Below are 20,742 nucleotides of genomic sequence, written 5' to 3'. Positions count from 1 at the left end.
CAGACAGGGGTGTGGGCTGATCCAAGAGGGGACACAGCCCCGTGGGCGCCACAAGAGGGCACCTCCGCTCCAGCCCCAGGAGGTGGGCAGAGGCTGAGAAGAGGGTGGTGGAGGAGATGGAGCACCTCTGGGGCCTGTACTCGACCGGCCAGGCAGGAACCATGGTGGTATGCACCCGGCTGTGGCCATCTGACAGTTTGATGGGCCATGAAATAAGCAGCTGCCGATGTTGGGAAACAGACTGCCTCGAATGCTGCCGCCTGAGTAAGCCTATTATCTGACAAGCCCCAGGGCATTTCTAGGTGTCTGAAGCCTTCAACATGTGAAGCAGCATCCTGCACAGCTGCCCTGCACCTTGCCAGCACTGGAGGCAGCCGAACAAGTAAGTCTCCAGAAGCTGCGGATCTGCTGTCCTCCCTTAGGACACCGTCCCTTGCTCTATCTTCCCTAGAACAACCCCCAGATCACATCCCACGGCTGCCAGAACCCCTTGAGCTGGGGCAGTCATTGCCTGTGCTCAGCCGCGGCTGTAGGTGGTTGTGGACAAAGATCTGGGGACTTAGCACTTCCCCCAGGAGGAGCTGGGTGATGTGCCAGTGCCTCATGGCCTCTGCCTCCAGTCAGCTGCAGAAAATCCTAGCTCCTGCCCCTTGTCCCTCTGTTTGGGTGATATGGGAAGGACATGCCAGAAGTTTCTAAGCTTGCCTTATTGATGAGGGCTCAGGTAGGGGTCACTGCCACCCCAAAGACATTCAGCGAATGTTTGGTTCAAGTCAAAGGAAATTCTGTGGAAAATGCTACCTGCTAAAATGTCCTGTTGGCAGCGTCAAGCAGTCCAAAGTCAAGAGGAAGGAGAAAGGCTTTGGCTCTCCACCAGGAGGGGAACAGGGGGCAGGGATAGGTTGTGGGAGTGCTCCAGCACTTATGCAATGAATGGTCTTACGTGTTGTGTGAACCTGGCCATAAGGGATTGGATCTAATCTGGCAGCATGTCAGCACAGTCCTACTGAGCAGCATGCATGTGTGAACTGATGTGTTCTCACCAGCAGCCTTTATCGTGCAGTCTAAGTAGGTCAAGAGAGGGGACCCTATGCTATCTAGTTTGTCTGGGCAGTGGGGATCTGTGAATGTAAGTGAATTGGAATCTGTATTTTGTGCTTGGTTTTCTGCTTTAGATTTTATCAACTGCAGTTGAAAACTCTGTTTTGAAAATGTATGCTTATGTTAAATATGTTGATACATTTATGTTAAGATATCTTTCATGATTATAACTGAAATGTTCTTGGACCTACACTATACTTTGGATTGGCTTGTACATTTTGGATGTAGGATCAATTCCAGATCAGCTACCATGACCAAAAAAGGGTTGAATTTAGATTGTCACTGAAAGACACATGAGAAGACATTAAAGCGCTCTTTCTGTTTTTGAAAACCCATATTCATAATATGCAGAGCAAAAAAACATTTAGTAAAATGTAGTTACAGTTCAGTGACTTTTCCATCTATTTTTCCATCACACTTTCCCTGTCTCCTGTATTCCAGTTGCTGTATTGATCTCTGTCAATTTCTTAAAGGTATTTACTAATGTGCCAAGTATCATATATAGTTACAGACTCTCAATAAGATTCTCTGCCTATTAATTTTCAGTTATTTAATATGACATTTTAATGAAAGCTGGAAGCTGAAAGATACAAATTTTTACTCACCTGGATGTCCATCCTAAATCCCTGTACTGACAAAATTGTCATATATATTTAGTATTGTGCTCCATAGACAAATCAAAGCTGCTCCCGGAGCCTAGGGAATAAAGTGAATGGGGTCTTGGGAAAGTGGTATGCATTGTAGAACTGGGACCTGTACTGGTTTGGCTCTTCTGAGCTTGGCTTGAGCTTGGCTTCTTCAGCATCTCAGTCATGTTCATTTTCTTTTCAATCCAGAGACAACAAACTGGAAAAAACCGTCTATTTCTTGTTTTCACAAAAAAAAAAACCAAAAACAAAACCCACCAAAACCCAAACCCCAAAACCAAACAAAAAACCAAAAAACACAACAGAAAAAACAAAGTATATTCTTGTTTGTAAAATTTGCATGTAAGATAAATTGAGAGACATTTAGCACAAGAGAAAAGAAAGTTACAGGTGTGACAAGGAGCTGGCTTTCAGCTGCTGTTGGGAGATCACAGAAAGAAGTGCTCCTCAGAAAGATAACCTATCCAAAGAATATGAAGAATTCCTAACAGCCTTTGAAGCCTGCAGATCCTTTGGGAGATTTTCAGGAGTAAGCAACATGACTGCCAGTTCGTGTTCAGCTGCCTGAAAGATGAACATAAACACATCAGAAATTACTCTGAACTATACCCAGGCGAAACGTGCAGAACCTAGTTTGCATTTAGGGAAACCAGCTGTTTCCCGAATGCCACAAAACCTTTTTATCCCATCAAAGCAGGAAACATAAAACAGGCCTTTTAAAAAACCTGTATTATAAAAGCATTTTGTGGTAATGAAAGGCCTTAATTACAAATAGTAAGGCAGAAGCCTGTTATTTAATTTCTGGCTTTCTGTTTGCATAATTCACAAGTTGACTGAGGAATGTGCAGTTTCATTGCTGTTCTTCTGAGTCATGCCGTGCTTACTGTTGGCTTTCAAATCACATGACATGTAGTTTTCCATGAGAATTTGTTTAGCTCTCAGAGCTTTACGTTTAAAAATATTGGCATTTATGTCTTTTCTCACAGGAAAGAACTTACCACAATTGTTGCATAGTATACGGAAATGGTTGTGCTCAGCTAAACCATGGGGTTTAACTCTGAGGAAGTGAAATGAGCTGGCTGTGATTTTTTTGGGGGGGGGGGTAAATATATATAAAATATCTATCTATCTGTCTAAAAGTGTAGTTTCCATGCTGCTTTTGACGAAATTTCAGGGAAAGAGATCAAGCACTTAAAACCAGAGAGGAAGTGTTGGAATAGCTAATAGTATACTGATATCTGACTGGAATAAGAGGAATCAGGCTTCCGGTTCCTGCTTACGTGAAAGCATAACTGTCTGTATAAAGGATCTCACAGAAGAGATAGACAGAGAGTAAGAAGTAGCCATGTGGGTATGGCAGCCTCTGCACGAATGAGCATGGTGGAGCAGTGGCTTGAATGTGGATCTCTGCCCCAGCATATTTATGTTAAAACTTCAAGGCTACACTGAGGGCATATGTCTTGGATAGCAAGTCCTTGGTCCTTCTTTCAGGACCAGCCTATCCAAGACTTCCTTCCACAGTGTTATTCCTATCTCCTTTGTATGAAATTCTTATTTTTTGCATGGACACTCAGACAAATGCTACTCCATTAATACCAATCTATGACTCTTTCATTAGAAAGAGTTTGTGATGGTAGAGACACACTATGAATTCTTTCTGCGGAGAAGGTGGCTAATTTTCCTTTTTTCCCTCCCCCTCTTCATCCAGAGAACAAGCCGGATGATCGTCCACACACTGGAGAACTTTATTGTTTGTATCTGAGCTTACAAGAAGGTTTGCACAAGGAGGAAAGGAAACATACTGGGGTCTGGCTTGGTAGAAGCAAGTGGTGATCTCAGCTCCCTAAGCAAACCTACATGCAGGCTGGGACATCTGGGGAAGCTAATAAGTTGTGGTTCAGACTGTTGGTCTCTTTGAAGAGAGGCAGGTGACTGGGGATTTGATTCCAGCTTGATGGGGAAGGGTTTCTGGTTTGGGTTGTTTTTTCCTCCTGAACTAGGAGAACAGGCTGTAATGAGCAGATGAGCTTGGCCTGAGGTCTGAGCTGCAGCTCAAGGCAAAGCTCTAGAAGGGGCCTGCCTTATGGTAGCTGCTGTGTCAAGTACAGACAGGCCATCATCTCCATAGCTTTCTGGGAAAAAAAGGGAAAATCAAAGCACCCTAGAAAGGAAACTTGTGAAGGACTGAATAAGGTAGTCCTAAGCTTTTTGCCTCATGGCCCATAACTTGTGAGCTCTCTGAGATCTCATTGTGGATCTGTCAGGCAACTAAGGTCCATTTGTTTCAGACCAGAAGGAAGCAGAATGCTGTGAATTGTCAGATCTGGAGGTGCAAATATCAGCCCTGAAGAGCAAATCTTCTTAAAGTTTTCTTCTTAAGCTTGTGCTGAAATCTCCTGTTTGAAACTCACTAATTCGCAAACAAGCTGTGGAAAAGCAAGCTTGAGAGTTCAGTCCTTGTGGGCACAGCTGCTTTGGCACAGATAGCCCTTGCCAAAATTTTAACTGTCCAGGCAGGCAGGGACAGATGTCTGGGTGGCAGGGGGGGACAACCTCTTCCACATCATGGTGTTTGATGCCACACATGGCAGACCTCCTCTCTGAATCAAGTGGACAGCAAGTGCGGCCTGGTTGGCCTCCCTGGCCCGAATGCTCCCTTCCACGCGTATTGCACGTTGCCCATGTGCCTGCCTGTGCCTGCCCTGGGCAGCGCTGGGCAGGAGACACACAGTGGGCTGGCCCCTTCCCTGCCTGGACCCTTCCTCTCTTCTGAGATCCTCCGTAATGTGTTTACTCCAGCATATGCTCAGGGACTCTTAGAAACTGATTTTATTAAACTGCCTGGTAGTTAGGTACACTCACTCCCAGCACAGGCTTCACCATTTGCAGGATTACACTCAAATGTAATTTCCTTCTGCTTTCTTTTTGCTTTAGAAAAAAGGTAGGAACAGGTACTCTCTGCAAATGTATTTAATAAAGTACTTTGGTTGCTCTGAATTGATTTATGTATAGTAATTACCTTGTAATATAATTAGACGTTCTTACACATACTTTCCTTAAACTTGCTTCTTTGATGTTGCACTTGGGCGTCTGTATGACTCTGTGGGATGCAGTCCAAAGCTGACTGGATCCAGTCCAATATTACTAACACACAGACACGTTTGCAAAACAGGACTTTTAAAGTCAAGCAAACATGGGAAGGAGGTTTGGTCAAACTGTTCAAGTGCACACTGGGAGTTTACAGAGGAAAAGCCAGATTTCTACTCATGAAAGTTAGCTCTTCTGAAAAGGGGGGTAAATTCTACTGGCACAAGGTGCAGCTTTTTGTCCAAGGCAACTTATTTGTACTGAAGACCAAAAGTGTGTCTATATCTCTGTGCAAACACAGCCCCAGTAACAAACAAACAAAATGACCCCCTCCTAGCTGATTAATCCCAGAAAGTTCTGGAAATATAAGATGAACATTAGATGAGTTTTGCATGAGACAGTGCATTCCAAATAACATTTTATGGGGAAAATTCTGCATACAAAATTCAGCTTTCAATGACTAAATATGAGGAATGAATTAATCTTTGAACTTCATAGTGTGAGTAGTGGATAACTGAAAGGAAAATTACTTTATAGTCATTTCTGGGTTCCAAATTTTTGTAGTTTTAGAGAAAACAAAGTATTTGCTAAGAAAAAATAAGACACATTCTTAAACAATGCAAATAATAGATGTTCATGATGTTAGATAAGGAAATCAGCCCTTAAACCATGCAATTATCCATGTAATTTTAATTCTGTTGTCTTGGTGATGTTTCTATTTATACCGTTCAGTGCAACGGGGATGTTGCCTCTGATCTGGGATAGCTATTTCAGAGGCATTGCTCCAAAATGTACTATTTTCCTTATATATTACTATTAATATTCATTATTGTTTGTAGTCATGTGCCTTGTACTGAAATTCCATTAAAAGTGTTTCTTACTAAAGTGGTGAGCTACTGAATAACCTAGAAACACCTGGGCAGCATTAGGTAATTTTAATACGCCTCTTTGCATGTCACCTGCAATAAAATAGTTCCTGTTTATTGCTTTGGCATAATTGAAGTTATACTCCACCCTTTTTCTATAAAGTTCACAAAACACACCCCCTGAAATCCCACAGGCTCTTTCAGCAAAAACAGGAAATTTGAGACTAAACAGTCACAATTTATTTTAGGTAAAAATTAATCCAAACCAGGCATGAGAAACCCAGAAGCTGTTGGGTCAACCAGTTGCACATGCCAACAAGCAAATTAGGAACATGCCTATTGAAAATAATTTTTTTGCAGATGACCTCCTGTCCCTGTGGTCAGAACCATACTTTTGATTTTAGGGAGAAAAGGAGTTGTATCCTCTGAGAGCTGACCCTAGCCTACCCAAAAGAAAAACAGGACACTCAGAGGGACATTAAGAGGGACAGCCAGAAACAAGTTGACACCAGTGGTTTCAGATAACTCACAAAAATGGAGTAGAGTAGAAAGCCAGGGAAGGGGGTGGATGCAATGGGGAGATGGCCAAAGGGGAGAGATGATGACAGACTGAATCTTTTATTTTTTAGCAGCAAATAAAAACGCATGGCAAGAGATGCAAAGATTAATAGCAAAGAAGCAGCAACTGCCCTGGCCTGGGTCCTGGTGCCTTGTGAGGAATGGCGGGTGCTCAGGGAAAACAGCAGTGCCTGCCAGTGTGGCACCAGATGAAGCAGATAAGGTCACTCCCACAGAGAAAAGACTTCGGAGCCTTTCTTCTTAGACACATGGGAAAGCATGGGAAAGAGTGGGGACATGGCTCTCTACTAGCCAAATCAGAGAATTCCTGGAGACTTTTTTTAATGCTCCAGGCAAAGGCAGCAGCAATCTCCAGAGTACCACGCTAGGTAAATGGTAAAGAACAAAACTGTGAGACTAGTTTTCACTGATGGCAGTGAAAGTATATGTTAACCTCATGCCAAGCCTTGATTTGCAGTAACAAGAGTTGGCCCAATTTCCAAGGGTCTTTATTCAAACACTGACTAGAAACCAAAGCCAGAAACCTGGAAAATGAAATCAGACTTGTTAAACTATATTTCTTCCCTCCCAAGTGATGACTTGGTAGATAAGTTTAGGTATGCAGCCTTTTACTGGATGGAGGGAAAGGAATCAGAATAACATTCAGAAGCAAGAACCCCAATCCCAGCTCCAAATTACAAGCCCACTGATAAGGCCCTGTTTTCAGTGAATGTGTGAGAGGGACTAGCTCTGCTGCTCTCCTGTAGCTCCTCAAGTCCCAAAGGATGCCTCTTGTTCTCCGGGCAGGAGCTGGGTACAGAGCCCTCACTGGACTACAGCTGGCCCTGCAGAGCTGTGCTGTTCTGGCTCCATCTCACTGTGCTTCTCCGCTAACCCTTCTTGAGATCCTCTCCACCAGTTCCTCTCAAGGTATCCTTAGTGATGGTAACTCCTTAACAAGGCTGCTATTGCCAGCAGGACCCATGCAAGAGGGGAGAGAAGCCTTGCCATCCCTCTTGATTTCTCTACAGCTTCTAGGCTGCAAGCAGAGCATCACTCATCATAGGTGCTTTGAACAGGTTTTTCACACCATAAATATAACATTTGTAATGATTTCAACTTTCTGACAAGTCTGTTGCTACCAGCAGCACTCCAAATACTGTACCAGGTGATGGTGAATGGGACATGTTTAAGCCTGTCCATTGGTCTCTCCATTGGACTCTTTCCCTTCTGCACTAGATGCCAGCAGTGTACTTGCCTTTCTGGGTTTTTATCTATCAGTAGCTGTCTGGCAGAGAATACCCTTCTATTTTGCCTCCAGAGAGCAGGCTTGTTGGGTTTCATGTTAACATACAGCTAAAATTACAGTCAACAGCCATAAGGATTGTGATGGGTTGACCCTGGCTGGACACCAGGTGCCTACCAAAGCCACTCTATCACTGCTCTCCTCAGCTGGACAGGGGAGAAAAAATATATCAAAAGGCTTGTGGGTCGGGATAAAGTCAGGGAGAGATCATTTAGTAATTACCATTATGGGTGAAACAGACTTGATTTGGGGAAATTAATTTAATTTATTACCAATCAAATCAGAGCAGGATAATGAGAAAACCAATCTTAAAAACACCTTCCCTCACCCCTCCTTTCTTTCCAGGCTCAACTTTACTCCTGATTTCTCTACCTCTTCCCTCCCAGTGGCACAGAGGAACATGGAATGGAGGTTGTGGTCAGTTCATCACACGTTGTCTCTGCTGCTCATTCCTCCCCAGGGAGCACTCCTCACACTCTTCCCCTGCTCCAGTGTGGGATCCTCCCTGGGCTGCAGGGGCACAGCTGCCTCACCATGGTCTGCACCATGGGCCGCAGGGGAATCTCTGCTCCAGTGCCTGGAGCACCTCCTTCCGTCCTTCTGCACTGACCTTGGTGTCTGCAGAGCTGCTTCTCTCACATGTTCTCACTTCTCTCTCTGGCTGCAGTTGCCCCTGTGCAGTAACTGTTTCCCCTTCTTAACTCCCAGAGGAGCCACCACCATCACTGATGGGCTCGGCCTTGGCCAGTGGTGGATCCGTCTTGTAGCCAGCTGGCATTGGTTTTGTCTGACATGGGGGAAGCTTCTGGCAGCATCTCACAGAAGCCACCCGTGTAGCCCTCTCACTACCAAAACCTTGCCATGCAAACCCAATAGAGAATTTATTTGGGGTTTTATTCCACACCCATTTCTATAAAATCAGAAGGAGCAATTGGAGGAGTATTGGTGAAACCTTCAGGAAGAAAGAAAGAAAACCAAACCAAACACAGCTGTGTGTTTCAGGTGAAGGAAAAATTTGATCAAGTGAATCTGTTGTGCCCATTCCAACGTCCACCTGTCTTCTTCCCCCCCCCCCCCCTTTTCTTTTTAAGCTATAAAAATAGAGATACTCACAGCAGGCTTAAAAAATAAAGGTATAATTTTTTTTGAGACTGTAGGAAACGCATGGGTGCAATGAACTCCATAATCCTAAGTCCATTACAGAGGTGATTATATCTTATGGGGAATGAGACAGTCTGTTCACATATGTGAGATCGAAGTGATTTAGGATTTGCAGATCAAACATAATCAGTGTGCAGGCAAAGGCTTGCATTACAGCAGAGCAAGTCCTTTGCTCTCCTTTCACCCTAACCACCCCAATTAGAGATGCTAGGCAGGAAGACAGGATTTACAGTGATGAGACGCATGTGGGATCAGATGTCTGCTCCTGCTGGCCCAATCTGTTTTGCAAGTTCTGGGAAGACTGGACTTCAGTCTCGTGGATCTGCATACAGCATGCCCAACCAGATGAGGTTAAACAAGCTCAAGCAAGACGCCATTAATATCAAAGTATAAACCAGATCTTTTTAGTGAAGTGTCCCCACTCCCTCCCTTGCAACACAAGCAATCTTTTAAATGATTTCTTATACAATCTAGATGTGCAGAGCTACTGACAGGTATGACAGGACGAACACCCTTTCTGTGTGGTCATGACAAACCTTAATTTTAAGTTGCGTGTAGCACACAGAGGTGGGACTCATCTTGCCTGAGTGATGATGCACTCAGCACAGCAATCTACACCTGCATGGGGTGGGTAGGCTGCTATTAAACTCAGAGATCAGCACAGTTAGTGGCATCTAGGGGACTATCCATTTCATTCTAAAGAAGACACCTGTAGAGTGTGAATCATACCCTAAATCTTGCTGACAACTGTGGAAGTGTAGACACCTTGCTGACATGTAGACATCCTCATTGTATATGTCTGAAATTTGGTGAACTGAATCCAACCATCACCTGTTTACATAGTCTTCAGATTACACAGTGGTCGCTACCTCACAGAGTACTACTGAGAATCTACAGACTGACTGTGGGACTTGTTTGTCATATACAGTTTGGATCAAAATTTCTTTATTGATCTTTGATTTGAAATGGCATTGTCATTTTCTTTGAGCTCTTTTGTCTCATTCCTCCTCCCCCAACATGCACACTCACACAAACCACGTGCACACACAGAGAAAATTAAAGCTATAGTAGACATCAGCCTGAGGGCTAAGCTAATGTTCCTTGCATACAAAGCTATTATGGAAATAGAAATGGAAAATTTCAATGAGCCACCATCAGTAGCAACCAGCTCATACTCAAATCTTTCTAACTTGTTGAAAACAAGTCTAATCAGAAATAACCTGGAACACTTTTGGACTTGTTGGGAATACTTATGGGTGTGGCTGTAATATGTTTAATCTCTGGGCAAGGGAGACTTCCATCACTTTTTCATGCTGCAAGTTTGCCAGGACAGATTCATTTTAATTCAGCACAAAGTCCATTAAAAACATTTATGATGGACAATAAGAGTTCATGAATATACCACAAGAAAATGCATCTCCGAATTTAACAGTGCATCAGCAAATGCACCACTGATGCTAAATGTCTTAGCTATATAAATATTGAGTAAAGATTCTGCAGTATCTTAAATAGCTGCATCACACACAAATTGTTTGCTTTGTAGTCTACGGGTTTGGAAGGGAAATTTTCCCAGAAAGCTGAAATGTGCTGGCAATAAGACTCAGCAGTCTTGTTTCAGTCTCTCTATACTGTTTCATTAGGAATCACAGACACTTAGAGAGATGAAAAAAAAGAAAAAAAAAGAAAAAAAAATGCATTATAGTGCTTGTGTGCATCCTGCTTTCTGAACTCCTTGAATAATAAATAAATAAAAGGTAGAGTAAAAAGCAACTGATGCAGAGTTGCACCCTGCCTCTCTGCATGATCTGTCCCCACCCTTTCCGGTCGGGATGACTCCTGTGCTAAGCCTCTCCTCCTCACCTCCCAATCCCAAGGTCTGAAGAAGAGTTGAGGAGCACCTGGAAGCTGGATGGGCAGCAGCAGGAGCAAAACTGTCAGCAGAACTGGTTTTCTTCTTTTTGTGCTTAGAGAAATCTAGCTGGTATCTCACTGAGCAGAAGAAGCGAGCTGGGCTAAAGCAGGATCCTGTACTCCAGGTATGTGATGGCGAACTGGTCCACAAAGACTGAGTTGGCAGCAGAGAAAGGCTAACTACTTTTAACTGTGCTAAAAGGGAGAAATCTGAAACTGCTAGGCAATTAGATATAGCTCTTTTAAAAGGCACAGAACATTCAGCAAAATCAACTCCTTCAAAGAGAGGTTTTCTTTTCAGTAATGCACAAAGACAAGTGTTAGGGAATGGATAAGGTGAAGATGAAGTGTGTCAACTTTAGGAAAGACTGGACTTTGTTTTGAGCCCTTGATGCAAGCTGTAGCACAGTAATAGTGAGGACACTGGTAACCATTTTATATTCATCAGTAGCAAGATCACATTAAAGGGCCATAATAATTTCTTTTGCCTTTATGGTAATGAATTTCCATTCTTTTTCTTGTTTGGTCCATTGGAGCACTTATCACTGAAATAAATTACTGCATGTTATCAGTGGATCCAGGAAAAGGGCAGAGATGTCACATCTTGGCATCACTAGTCCAACATCCTGCCAAACAGCACAGTGTGTTGAGATCACGTGCTCAAACTCTCTGAGAAGCAGGGATTATCCTTAGGACTGTTTGTCCCTGTTTTACCTGATTGTTTTTTTAAAGACTTTTAGCCTCACCTTCCTGGTAGGGATTTGGTTTTTGCTATTGAAAACTTAAGACGTTGCAAGATCTAACCATGTTCCTTAAAAATGTAGTAGTTCGGGTCTGTCCTACCACCCAAGGAAGCCCACCTTTGCCTTGTGATAATAGTAAATAACTCTCCTCAGTTTTTATGTCACTTGCACAAAAGCTGAATGGTTTCAAGACACCCAAGGAAGAGCAGGACCACTGGTGTGAAGGAGAAGCTATAAGAAGGCCTTCTCTGAATAAGCAGGAGGATGACAGCAGACTCATAGATATCAGTCTTTTTTCCTTGTTAGCAGCAGTCAGTTTTTCTCCTGTTCCTCACTTCCCGCCAGGCCCTGCATCTCCTCAGTGATGCTGGATCTCAGAGATGAGGAGCAGGATGCTGCCTGCTTGGAGCCACGCCATGGAGAAAGCAGGAAAAGGAAAAGTGTAATGGCTGAAATTGGTGGGAAGAGGGAATGAGGTGAGGCAGGACAGGCAGGAAATATCCTGGCTTGTTGTTTGCCACACCATGTTGCGTGGGACAAAGCGGGTGGCAACAAAGAAAGCTTCTGACTGAACAGGATCCCATCAAAGACTACTAAGCAGTTCAGGTGTGGCTGACTATTTACTAACGTTCTCCGCAGCCTGGTGCCTGGAGGAGAGCCATCTGGCTGGGCCTCAGTGAAGATAGGCCAGAGAAACGATTTGTGGGAAGGAACCAACAGATAGGGAGCAGGCTGTTTCACAACCATTGCAAAGCTTAATTCCTCCTCAGCACTACTTCCTTGAAGGGGACACCATCGGTTGTGCCCTTCTGAACAAATGACCTTAGCAGAGTGAGGCTGTGGCTGCCATCTCAGAAGCCAGTGTTAGCTATCTTTGGGAGTGCCTGTGAATTCTCCAGGCAGCCTCTTGCACTTGAAGAAAGCTCATTCATCTTAGTTTTAGAAAAAGAAGTAGGAAGCACTTTTGCATGGACAGATCTCTCTCAAGCATTTTCAGGCTTATTACGTGGTGCTTAAACTAGGAAATACTCTCTCATGCATGTTACAACTTCCACTGTCATATAATGCCAGAACAACAGAGGTTTTAGTCCTGCAATCAGGCTATTTCACGATTCTTAGCACCAACCCTGACATTCAGATGTTGAGAAAGGTGGAAGAAAAATTAACAAATGTAATCAGCTCTCAGTTATCAGCACAGGGGATTAGCAATGATGTGAGGTCACCCACTCCATGGTTATTTCTGAAGCACCTTGATTCTAGCAGTAAAGCCACATTGGCCCAGTTCCTGCATTTCTACACCACACTCTATCAGCCAAGGGTTATGGTTGTAATCAAGCATATTTGCTTAAACTCAGTACTGGCCCTGCCAGATCTGGTGACAGCAGCCCCAGGGTTGGGAGAGGAGGAGGAAGAACAGTGTCTCTGAACTGTACATTGGGAAGAAAGCTGATTATCTTGTGTAGAAGGCACTCTAAATGCATATAAGTTTTGCATGCTGTTGAGTCTGTTAATCATGCAAGCTGGAAGTGTTGTGTAAGGCATAAGTAAGTGGTGAATCTCTGGAGCATCGACTCTGTTCTTCTTCAGCCTGCCTGCACCATGTGTCTGACACCAAGCGTGTCTGTACTGCCTAGGGAAAATTTCCAACTACTCAGTGAAACCTCGCTCTCTGCTGCTGTGGTCAATGGAGAGCTGAGGAAGGTACAAGTTTTTACCAGAATTTGACACACTTCCAGATCATGCATGTTACAACACAAACACAAGTAATAGGCTGATGTAGAAATGATGAAGCGGAGACAGTCATCATGTATATGCAAGTGCGTGCACTACATACCCAAGGACAGTTTCAAAGTCAGAACATGGCTAGGAAACGCTACTACTAACACTGCCCCTGCAGACTTGTATAGATGCATTATAACACTACTCTTAATTACAGGATCACATTCTACTTTTTGTACAGAGTCCATTCCATGCTCCTGACACAGAGAGTCAGAAAAATTTTTGGCTTTAATCTCTCCAGCACAGCTACTGACTCATTGTCTGTAATTGCTATTTTTGGAGAAGGGACAAAACCAAATAGTCTGACGTATTTTGAATGAGATTTGCATATCTACTTGTTTTCTTGCAATCCCTTTCAAAGACATATGGGCCCAAGGCATTGGAATTTAACTTACAAATCTGTACTGCAGTCCTTCACCAACTGTACCCCATATATTGGCTCCCAGAACAGCCGTGATGCTGCTACCGAAAGCAGATTAGCTAACAGGCACCAGCACTGAGAGAAGCATTGAACACTGTACTTTTCAGTAGCAGTTGAGTGCCGTGGTCCTTACCCATCACATAATTCAGAGAAACCAGCATGGGATTCCCCACGAAGACATGCATGATGGCCTCATGCATGATGAGAGAGTGACACTGACGTGCCTCACAGCAGTGCTGACAGAGTGGCAAGCAAGTGGGAGCAAAACAAATGTGACATGAGTTGGGACCTACATGTACAGGTTGCTTGCAATTTTATAACCTTGCTTTTGCTATTTCTTTTCATTCTCGGCTTAATAACACATCGTGGACTAGGAGCCACTTTGCACTGGAACACTGCTTTTGCTATTTTTCTACTTTTCTCCTTTCAGACAAGGTTGTCGATGTTATTTACAGAAGTTACTGAACTACTTTCTGCAGATCATGTTTGCTTTTATTTTCCCTTAATAATTTGTGTTAAATTATTTTTACGTTACTGCTCTCTGTTTTTTTGTTCTTTTTTAGGTTTTCAAATGGCTGATCCTTTTCTATATCATACTGGAGACAGATCTCGGTATGGGTGCCTTGGACACGAAGTACAAATTGAGCACATCAAGGCATATGTCTGTAGACCATCTTTTTTCACAGACAAAGCTGTGATTGTGATTCACGACATATTTGGATGGATGTTCCCAGACATTAGATACATAGTTGATTTGATTGCAGGTCATGGATACATGTAAGTAACTGTTTTTCCTATCTTCCTCTTCAATGCATGGAGAGATCATCAGGACAAAAGCTAAGCATGGCGTTTGATGTTTCCCATATGCATGCATGTGGCAACCATCCCATTTCAATCTGAGTGAATAAAAACACAAAGGGATAAAATATTTCCATGAGGTTTCCGAAGCTACTGAAACTGACCCATCAAAAATGGCTACCTGAGCACAAAGCCACAAGGAGAGTCACAAAGTGTCAGTGTTTGTGCTTGCATGGCAGCATGGCTGATTAAAAGATAAATGCTGATATCTATCTTTAATTTGTATAAGCTCTTCAGAACCAAACCTTTTAAATAGTTGCTTTAGTTTTTACTAGCAGAGATATATATATGTTTATCTAGAATCAGGAGGGTTGCTTAACCCCTTTACTTTTGTCTTAAACATGTCTAAGGGTGAGAGGTGGTAGGTTTTGTTCGTTCGTTTGTTTTTCACATAGAAAGACATACACTTATAGCTCTGCTGGGTGCCAGAACAGGATGAATAGAATATGATTCAGAAAGTAACCATGTAGATGCATACTCTGGAGTAAAAGACATTAGGAGACATTTAGACATCCACAGATTCTTCCAGCCTGTATGTGAAAGTTGTCTTGATTCCATGTCTCATACAGAACTATCTGCCCAGACTTCTTCAAGGGGACAGACCCCTGGAAAACTACTGATCACTGGGCTGACTTTGCTGACTGGATGAAACATCATGATCCTACGAAAGCAGACAAGTAAGATATATATTTGTACTTCAACTTTAAAGAGCATCCAGCAAACAAGGGGAATTTGTATGAAAAAATGTGGCATCTCGCAGCAGGGCAAGCCAGCTGCATGCACAATAATTGCTTATTCTGGGCCGTTCTTCTGTGGTTCTGGGCATTGCCTTGGCTGGGATTTGGAAAGAATCATCTGCTCTGTCCATCACTCTGCTTATTGTTCCCATCTTGTTTTCCTGGGCCCTCTTCCAACTATTATACTGGCCATACAGGCTCATAGCCAGTGTTTCACAGGCTATGAAACACCCAGCACTCTCACCCACAAGTGCTGATTCTGCCTCCAGTTCCTCAAGACAAGGAGGAAAACTCTTCCACAACTGCCAGTTGTCACTTGCCCATCTTTCTTTCTGCCTTGTAGATAACAATAGGTGCAGATGATACTCTCCTGAGCAGCACTACATCAAAATTTACAAGACTGCCCAAAACCTAAGATATACCCTGATGAACTATAGCATTTTTCTCAATGTGAAATAGAGGGTCCACTCTCCGTAGAGCCTAGCAGTGCCTGTAACAGGGCTTCCCTGAGTTATGGGAGGCATTACTGTTTCCTCGGCATCTATCAGTCCAGTGTAAAACTTCAGAAGATGATAGTGAGGCAGTGTTGCTCTATTACTCAGCTATCATCTTGTTAGCTACAAGTATTATTCTGGCCCTTTCAAGTGGTCTCAGCAGTCACAGCCTAACTTCAACATCTCTCAGCAATGCTTTTGACCACGTAGTTGCAAAAGCTGTGACCAAATGACTAACACCCATAAAAAATCCAACTCCAAAGCGTGAGCAGATTGTGGGCACTGTCTTCAACAAGTAAGACCTTGAGGACATGCCTGTGCTGTCTTTTGAGGGTTCATTTCTAAGCTGCCCTCAAGGAAAGTTCCATTGCTCTTTCAGAGCACAAGGAATCCAACATACCTATGACTGACTGAGTTACCCTTCCAAACAAGCTGGATCTGAGAGAGTCTAGGACACGACCTCCTCCTCATCTCACTCTCATACTGGTTTTTTGTCAGCCTAACCAAACTTGTGATGACCATACTAATATAACTAATATTTGAAAATACAGTTATTAGTACATACAGTCTGCATTTAAAATTCATTTAAAACTCTATAGATAATGGAAAAGATAAAACTATTGAGAACTAAAATGTTAGCAATTAAAAAAAAAAAGTATTACCTGCTCTGGCCTACTTTAAAACCGATTTTCATAATTTTTTTTGCATTATACCTCATGCAATGCTTGCATTTTTTCGAACATAGTTATACTGGCAATTTAATTTCGAGTAATTGCTACTTTAGTATAGCGTTGCATGTGGACTTGGTAGGATATCTTAACATTAACTCATGCAACAGGAATGACATACTCAAGGTAAATCTTCATCTACATAGGTGGACTCTGTAGAGATAGCAGCTTATCTACTCCTACAATCCATAATGCAAGATGTTGTTCTACTTGCAGATATGTCTTGTCTTTAGTTGTCCTGTCCTAGACAAAGTGATTCAATTAAATATTTGCTTATTTTGAAACAAAGGAGCAGGCCACAATTCAGGTAAGTATTTAAGTACCTAAACCTGTACTTCCCTAAACTAGGACCAGAGATGTTGACTCCCATTTAAGAACAGAAGTCACTGCTCTGGGCTGAAATGTGTTTTGGGTAGATTTCCCCTGTTTCAAATGATTGAGGGTGCAGACACAGAAAAATTCATGTATCTCTTTTAATTTACTTCTTAAATTGTCAAGTATTGATTCTGCAATAGATTCCTTAGTTTGCTTTTGTTTATATGTCTTAGGGAAGCTGATGTTGTCTTGAAGTATCTAAAGGAACAATGCGATGCAAAGAAGATTGGTATCGTTGGGTTTTCCTGGGGTGGAATGGCAGTACATCACTTGATGCTGAAAAATCCTCAATTAACCGCTGGGGTGTCCCTCTATGGTAGTGTAGAACATGAAAACTTAAATGGGCTCACAACTATCATAGTGTGTAACTCTAGTTATTGCTTTGTAACAAAATCTATGAATACTCAACTCAAAGATGAGTTGCAGATTTTAATTATGGTTATTTCAGCAATATGCTATATTGGTATAAAAATTTAATCATTCCATAAACTAGAAAAAATTGCTTCCTTTTGCATGGTAATTTTCTAATCTTTTTTTTTTTTTTTTTTTAGTGCTTGGAGAGTGGGGAAATATATTTTCCAAATGCTTTTTTCTCTATCCAAATAGAAACTGTCCTCACCTAAAAAATGTGTATAATGAGTAAACCTAAATAGAAATGTTGTGTTTTAATTAGCCATTTATCTTGCAATAACATTAACCTCACTAACAGGTTGTTTCTCAAAAACATTCTAGGAATAATTAGGGACTCTGAAGAAAGATACGATTTACTAAATCCCACATTTTTCATTTTTGGTGAGAAAGACCACACTATTTCTTATGATCAGGTAAGCTGTTGTACTGGAAATGCTTTTTCTTTTTCCATAGTTCTTTTATCCCACACAGAAATCCTAGCTTATTAGAAACCATTTTTATATACAAAATGGACAGACTGGATTGTTTTGCTTATATTTGAACATTCCCCATGTCTTGCTTAGGTTATTCAAAGCTTCTTTTTTGAGGTGAGAAATGCAGTAAAGACCAGTCATTGGTCTCTGAGTGGCTGGACAAGCAGAGTGTGAAACTGGGCAGGGAGAGCCAACTGATATGAGCCAAACACCTCAAAAACTTGGATACTACTGGTATGGAAGAGAGAACAGGTAGTTAAACCACTGAGTCTGGAACTGGAAAAAAAGTAATTTCAGCTTAGTAACTGAACTTTCTGATGATATGGACCAATGACTAATTGCTTTTGGTACAAGAAGACAAAATGAACTATGCCAGAAGAGTGGGCATGAATTTTGACTATGATGATGACAACTTGTGGACTCTGTTTTGATCTTTGGCTGCCATCTATATTCTGATTTAAACTCTATCATAAGCGTATCTGAGAGGTTGGATAAATATATGGGTGGGAAGCTGGTGCCCTCTTCTGTGCATAAATTCTTTTTCATCAGTGACAAGGATAACACCACCTCTAGCATAGTTTGTTGTGTAGGAGTAGGGTCTAACTGGGGAATGGGCAATGTACTCTGGGAATGCAGAAGCCAATCAATATTTATTTCTGTGTTATTCAGCATAGAATCATAGAATAGTAAGGGTTGGAAAGGACCTTAAGATTATCTAGTTCCAACCCCCCTGCCATGGGCAGGGACACCTCGCACTAAACCATGTTGATCTGTACCTCAAATATGTGTCTCCTCTGCACAGGAAAACCTTCACTCCCTGACCACTTTTTATGGTGAAAGTGTCTTTTTCCCAGGGGCACAACTGTCATGAATGCATTTTTTTCCATCATGTGTTACACATTGAAAACATACCTTTTTCTCCTGGTTTTCTCTCTGAGCTGTCTGTGTGGATTGTGTAAGAAAAATTCCTGTGTAAAAAAAGGAGTCCTCAAATACATCGTTTTCAGCGCTGAACAATAAAGGGCTCTGTGGTGAAAACCAAAGTGAACATGAAATAAACTACAGTACTGTCTCTAATCTGCACAATGAGCAGACTTAAGCTTGCAGGGACAAAATAGGTGTTCATTCTCCTATTTTCTGACTTTTTAATAGAAACAAGTACAAAAATGTGTCCACACATGTATGTAGGTACATAATCATATGATTAGTACTCTGTAAGCATGCATGTACTTATCATCAAAAGATCATGCACTGAGAGTCACTGAGGTTTAGGGAATATGTTCTATCAAGATCAGAGCTTAAAATCAGGTTACAAGCCCAAGTCTCTGAATAGAAATGCACCCAGCAATTAGATTCACCTAGCCATATTTGTTGAGATTCTTAGACTTACCCTTGCTTTTAAAAAATGTTTCAGCCTTATGTTCCAAAGAGGGGTTTTCTCATCTGTTGAGCAACAGAACTTGCCTCAAGTGTGACAGTGAAGACAAAGATGTAGAGATGTGAGAAATGGCAAGTCTGGCAAACTTAAAAAACCCCACAACATAATGGAAAAATGCTTTCTTTTACAGATCACCTTATTGGAGGAGAAGTTGAAACAGTACTGTAAAGTTGCATATAAAATTAAAGTTTATCCTGGACAAGTTCATGGTTTTGCACAATTGAAGCCAGAAGATATGAAACCTGCTGATAAACCTTATATTGAAGAAGCTAGAAAGGATATGATTGACTGGATCAAAATGTTTGTTTGACAAAAGCATAAAGTAAGACTAGGCTTCAAGATCAGTGACTTAATTTGAGAGAAGAAAAGAGTCAAGGGAAAACTATTTGGGATTGAAAATTGTCATAAACAAAAATAGGAACATTTTAATTTATAATTCTTAATTATTTTTTTACAAGTTTTATAGAAGACTGTGAAATCAAAGTTGGACTAAAGGACGATTAGGAATTAAAAAGTTGCTTGAACATACCTTGCTTTGCATTTCCCTCATTATTCTGCATTATGACATCAATTGTAATGATACTTGTTTATCCATTTGTCTTTGCTAGTGAGCCTGACTTCATTGTGACTTTACCCAAGTAGTTTCAGGGTTTATTTTGGTATGGTGGTTGGTGGTCATAGGTGCCAACATGGAAATACCTTGGTCTTGCACACAGACATATTTTTATTAACTACAAAGCATTTGTTTCAGGAATACTGCTGTACTGGGAAGAATTTCCCATGTGTGAAACAAACCCTTGGCTATGTTAAGGAGCTAGGAAGGAATGCTCTTGTTAGCTGGCACCCTCTAGGTATTCCCTTCGCAATATTAAGTGGGGCACTTCCAGTATTCCTTCATCAACATCAAGGGAAAAAATAACCAGTCCCTCCTGACTGTGGAAGAAACCCAGGCATGAACGCTGTGGAAACAGTGGGTTTATTGTTCTGGTCCAAACTCGGGTAATCGAGCACAGGGCTGACAAATGGCTACCCCAGTCAGTCCTCATAGTTTGCTTTACAATATATTCCTTGTTCCTCTCTCAAGTTCTTTCCTTTTATCACCCTTCCGTCCTCCCAATTACACAACATATTAACAACAATAAACACCCCTGTTTGCTCTCTTTACTGCACTGGCTCCAGTTTTGTTGACCTGCTGACTTATTTTGTTTTGTTTTGTTTGGAGGGGGTTTGTGTGTGCGTTTTTTAGTGGTGGTGGTGGTGTTGTTATTATTATTAATTTCATTGTCTTGGTAATGAGTTGGCAACTTGTGTTTAGTCAGAGATCCTATAACGGACCCACGTCCCTTTTTCTTTTCTACAGCATCTGTCATTTTCTCACCCTGTTGCGTTGCTAATGTAGCCATAAATCAAGGCTAGCTGTCTGTGTGGATACGACTTTCCCTTTGATACTGGGAATGTTTGTCAGTTTCACACATTGCTATCCTACCAGTGTAACTCCATGGTCACAGTATGCTGCTTGTCTGCATGCCTCAACAGACTGAGTATGTTCAAGAACACTGCTGTGAGGAGCACAGCGATGAAGTTAGAGGTGCTGTACGTACTGCAGTGCTTGGTTGTCAGGTCTGCCAGTCAGTGTCCAGATGGCCAG

The 20,742-nt window shown here is 42.0% G+C and overlaps 2 protein-coding genes across 2 annotated transcripts in view; one reads left to right on the top strand and one right to left on the bottom strand.

Annotated features, from left to right (window-relative positions):
- Positions 1-5,354, bottom strand: part of MARCHF6 (membrane associated ring-CH-type finger 6) — a 59,001-nt gene extending 53,647 nt beyond the window's left edge. The window contains exon 1 of the mRNA XM_030485033.1: positions 5,351-5,354. The gene's annotated coding sequence lies outside the window, so the exon portion shown is untranslated. The remainder of the gene's footprint in view (positions 1-5,350) is intronic.
- Positions 5,355-14,149: 8,795 nt separating this feature from the next.
- Positions 14,150-19,620, top strand: LOC115607525 (carboxymethylenebutenolidase homolog). Its single transcript, XM_030484933.1, has 5 exons — positions 14,150-14,357; positions 15,008-15,115; positions 16,946-17,088; positions 17,505-17,596; positions 19,225-19,620. Exons 1-5 carry the CDS (start codon positions 14,152-14,154, stop codon positions 19,402-19,404), a joined length of 729 nt encoding a protein of 242 aa, XP_030340793.1. The 5' UTR covers positions 14,150-14,151; the 3' UTR covers positions 19,405-19,620.
- The last annotated feature ends 1,122 nt before the right edge of the window (positions 19,621-20,742 follow it).

Source organism: Strigops habroptila, chromosome 1 (genome assembly GCF_004027225.2).
Source record: "Strigops habroptila isolate Jane chromosome 1, bStrHab1.2.pri, whole genome shotgun sequence".
Classification (NCBI taxonomy): Eukaryota; Metazoa; Chordata; class Aves; order Psittaciformes; family Psittacidae; genus Strigops; species Strigops habroptila.
This window is presented reverse-complemented; position numbering and strand designations above follow the sequence as displayed.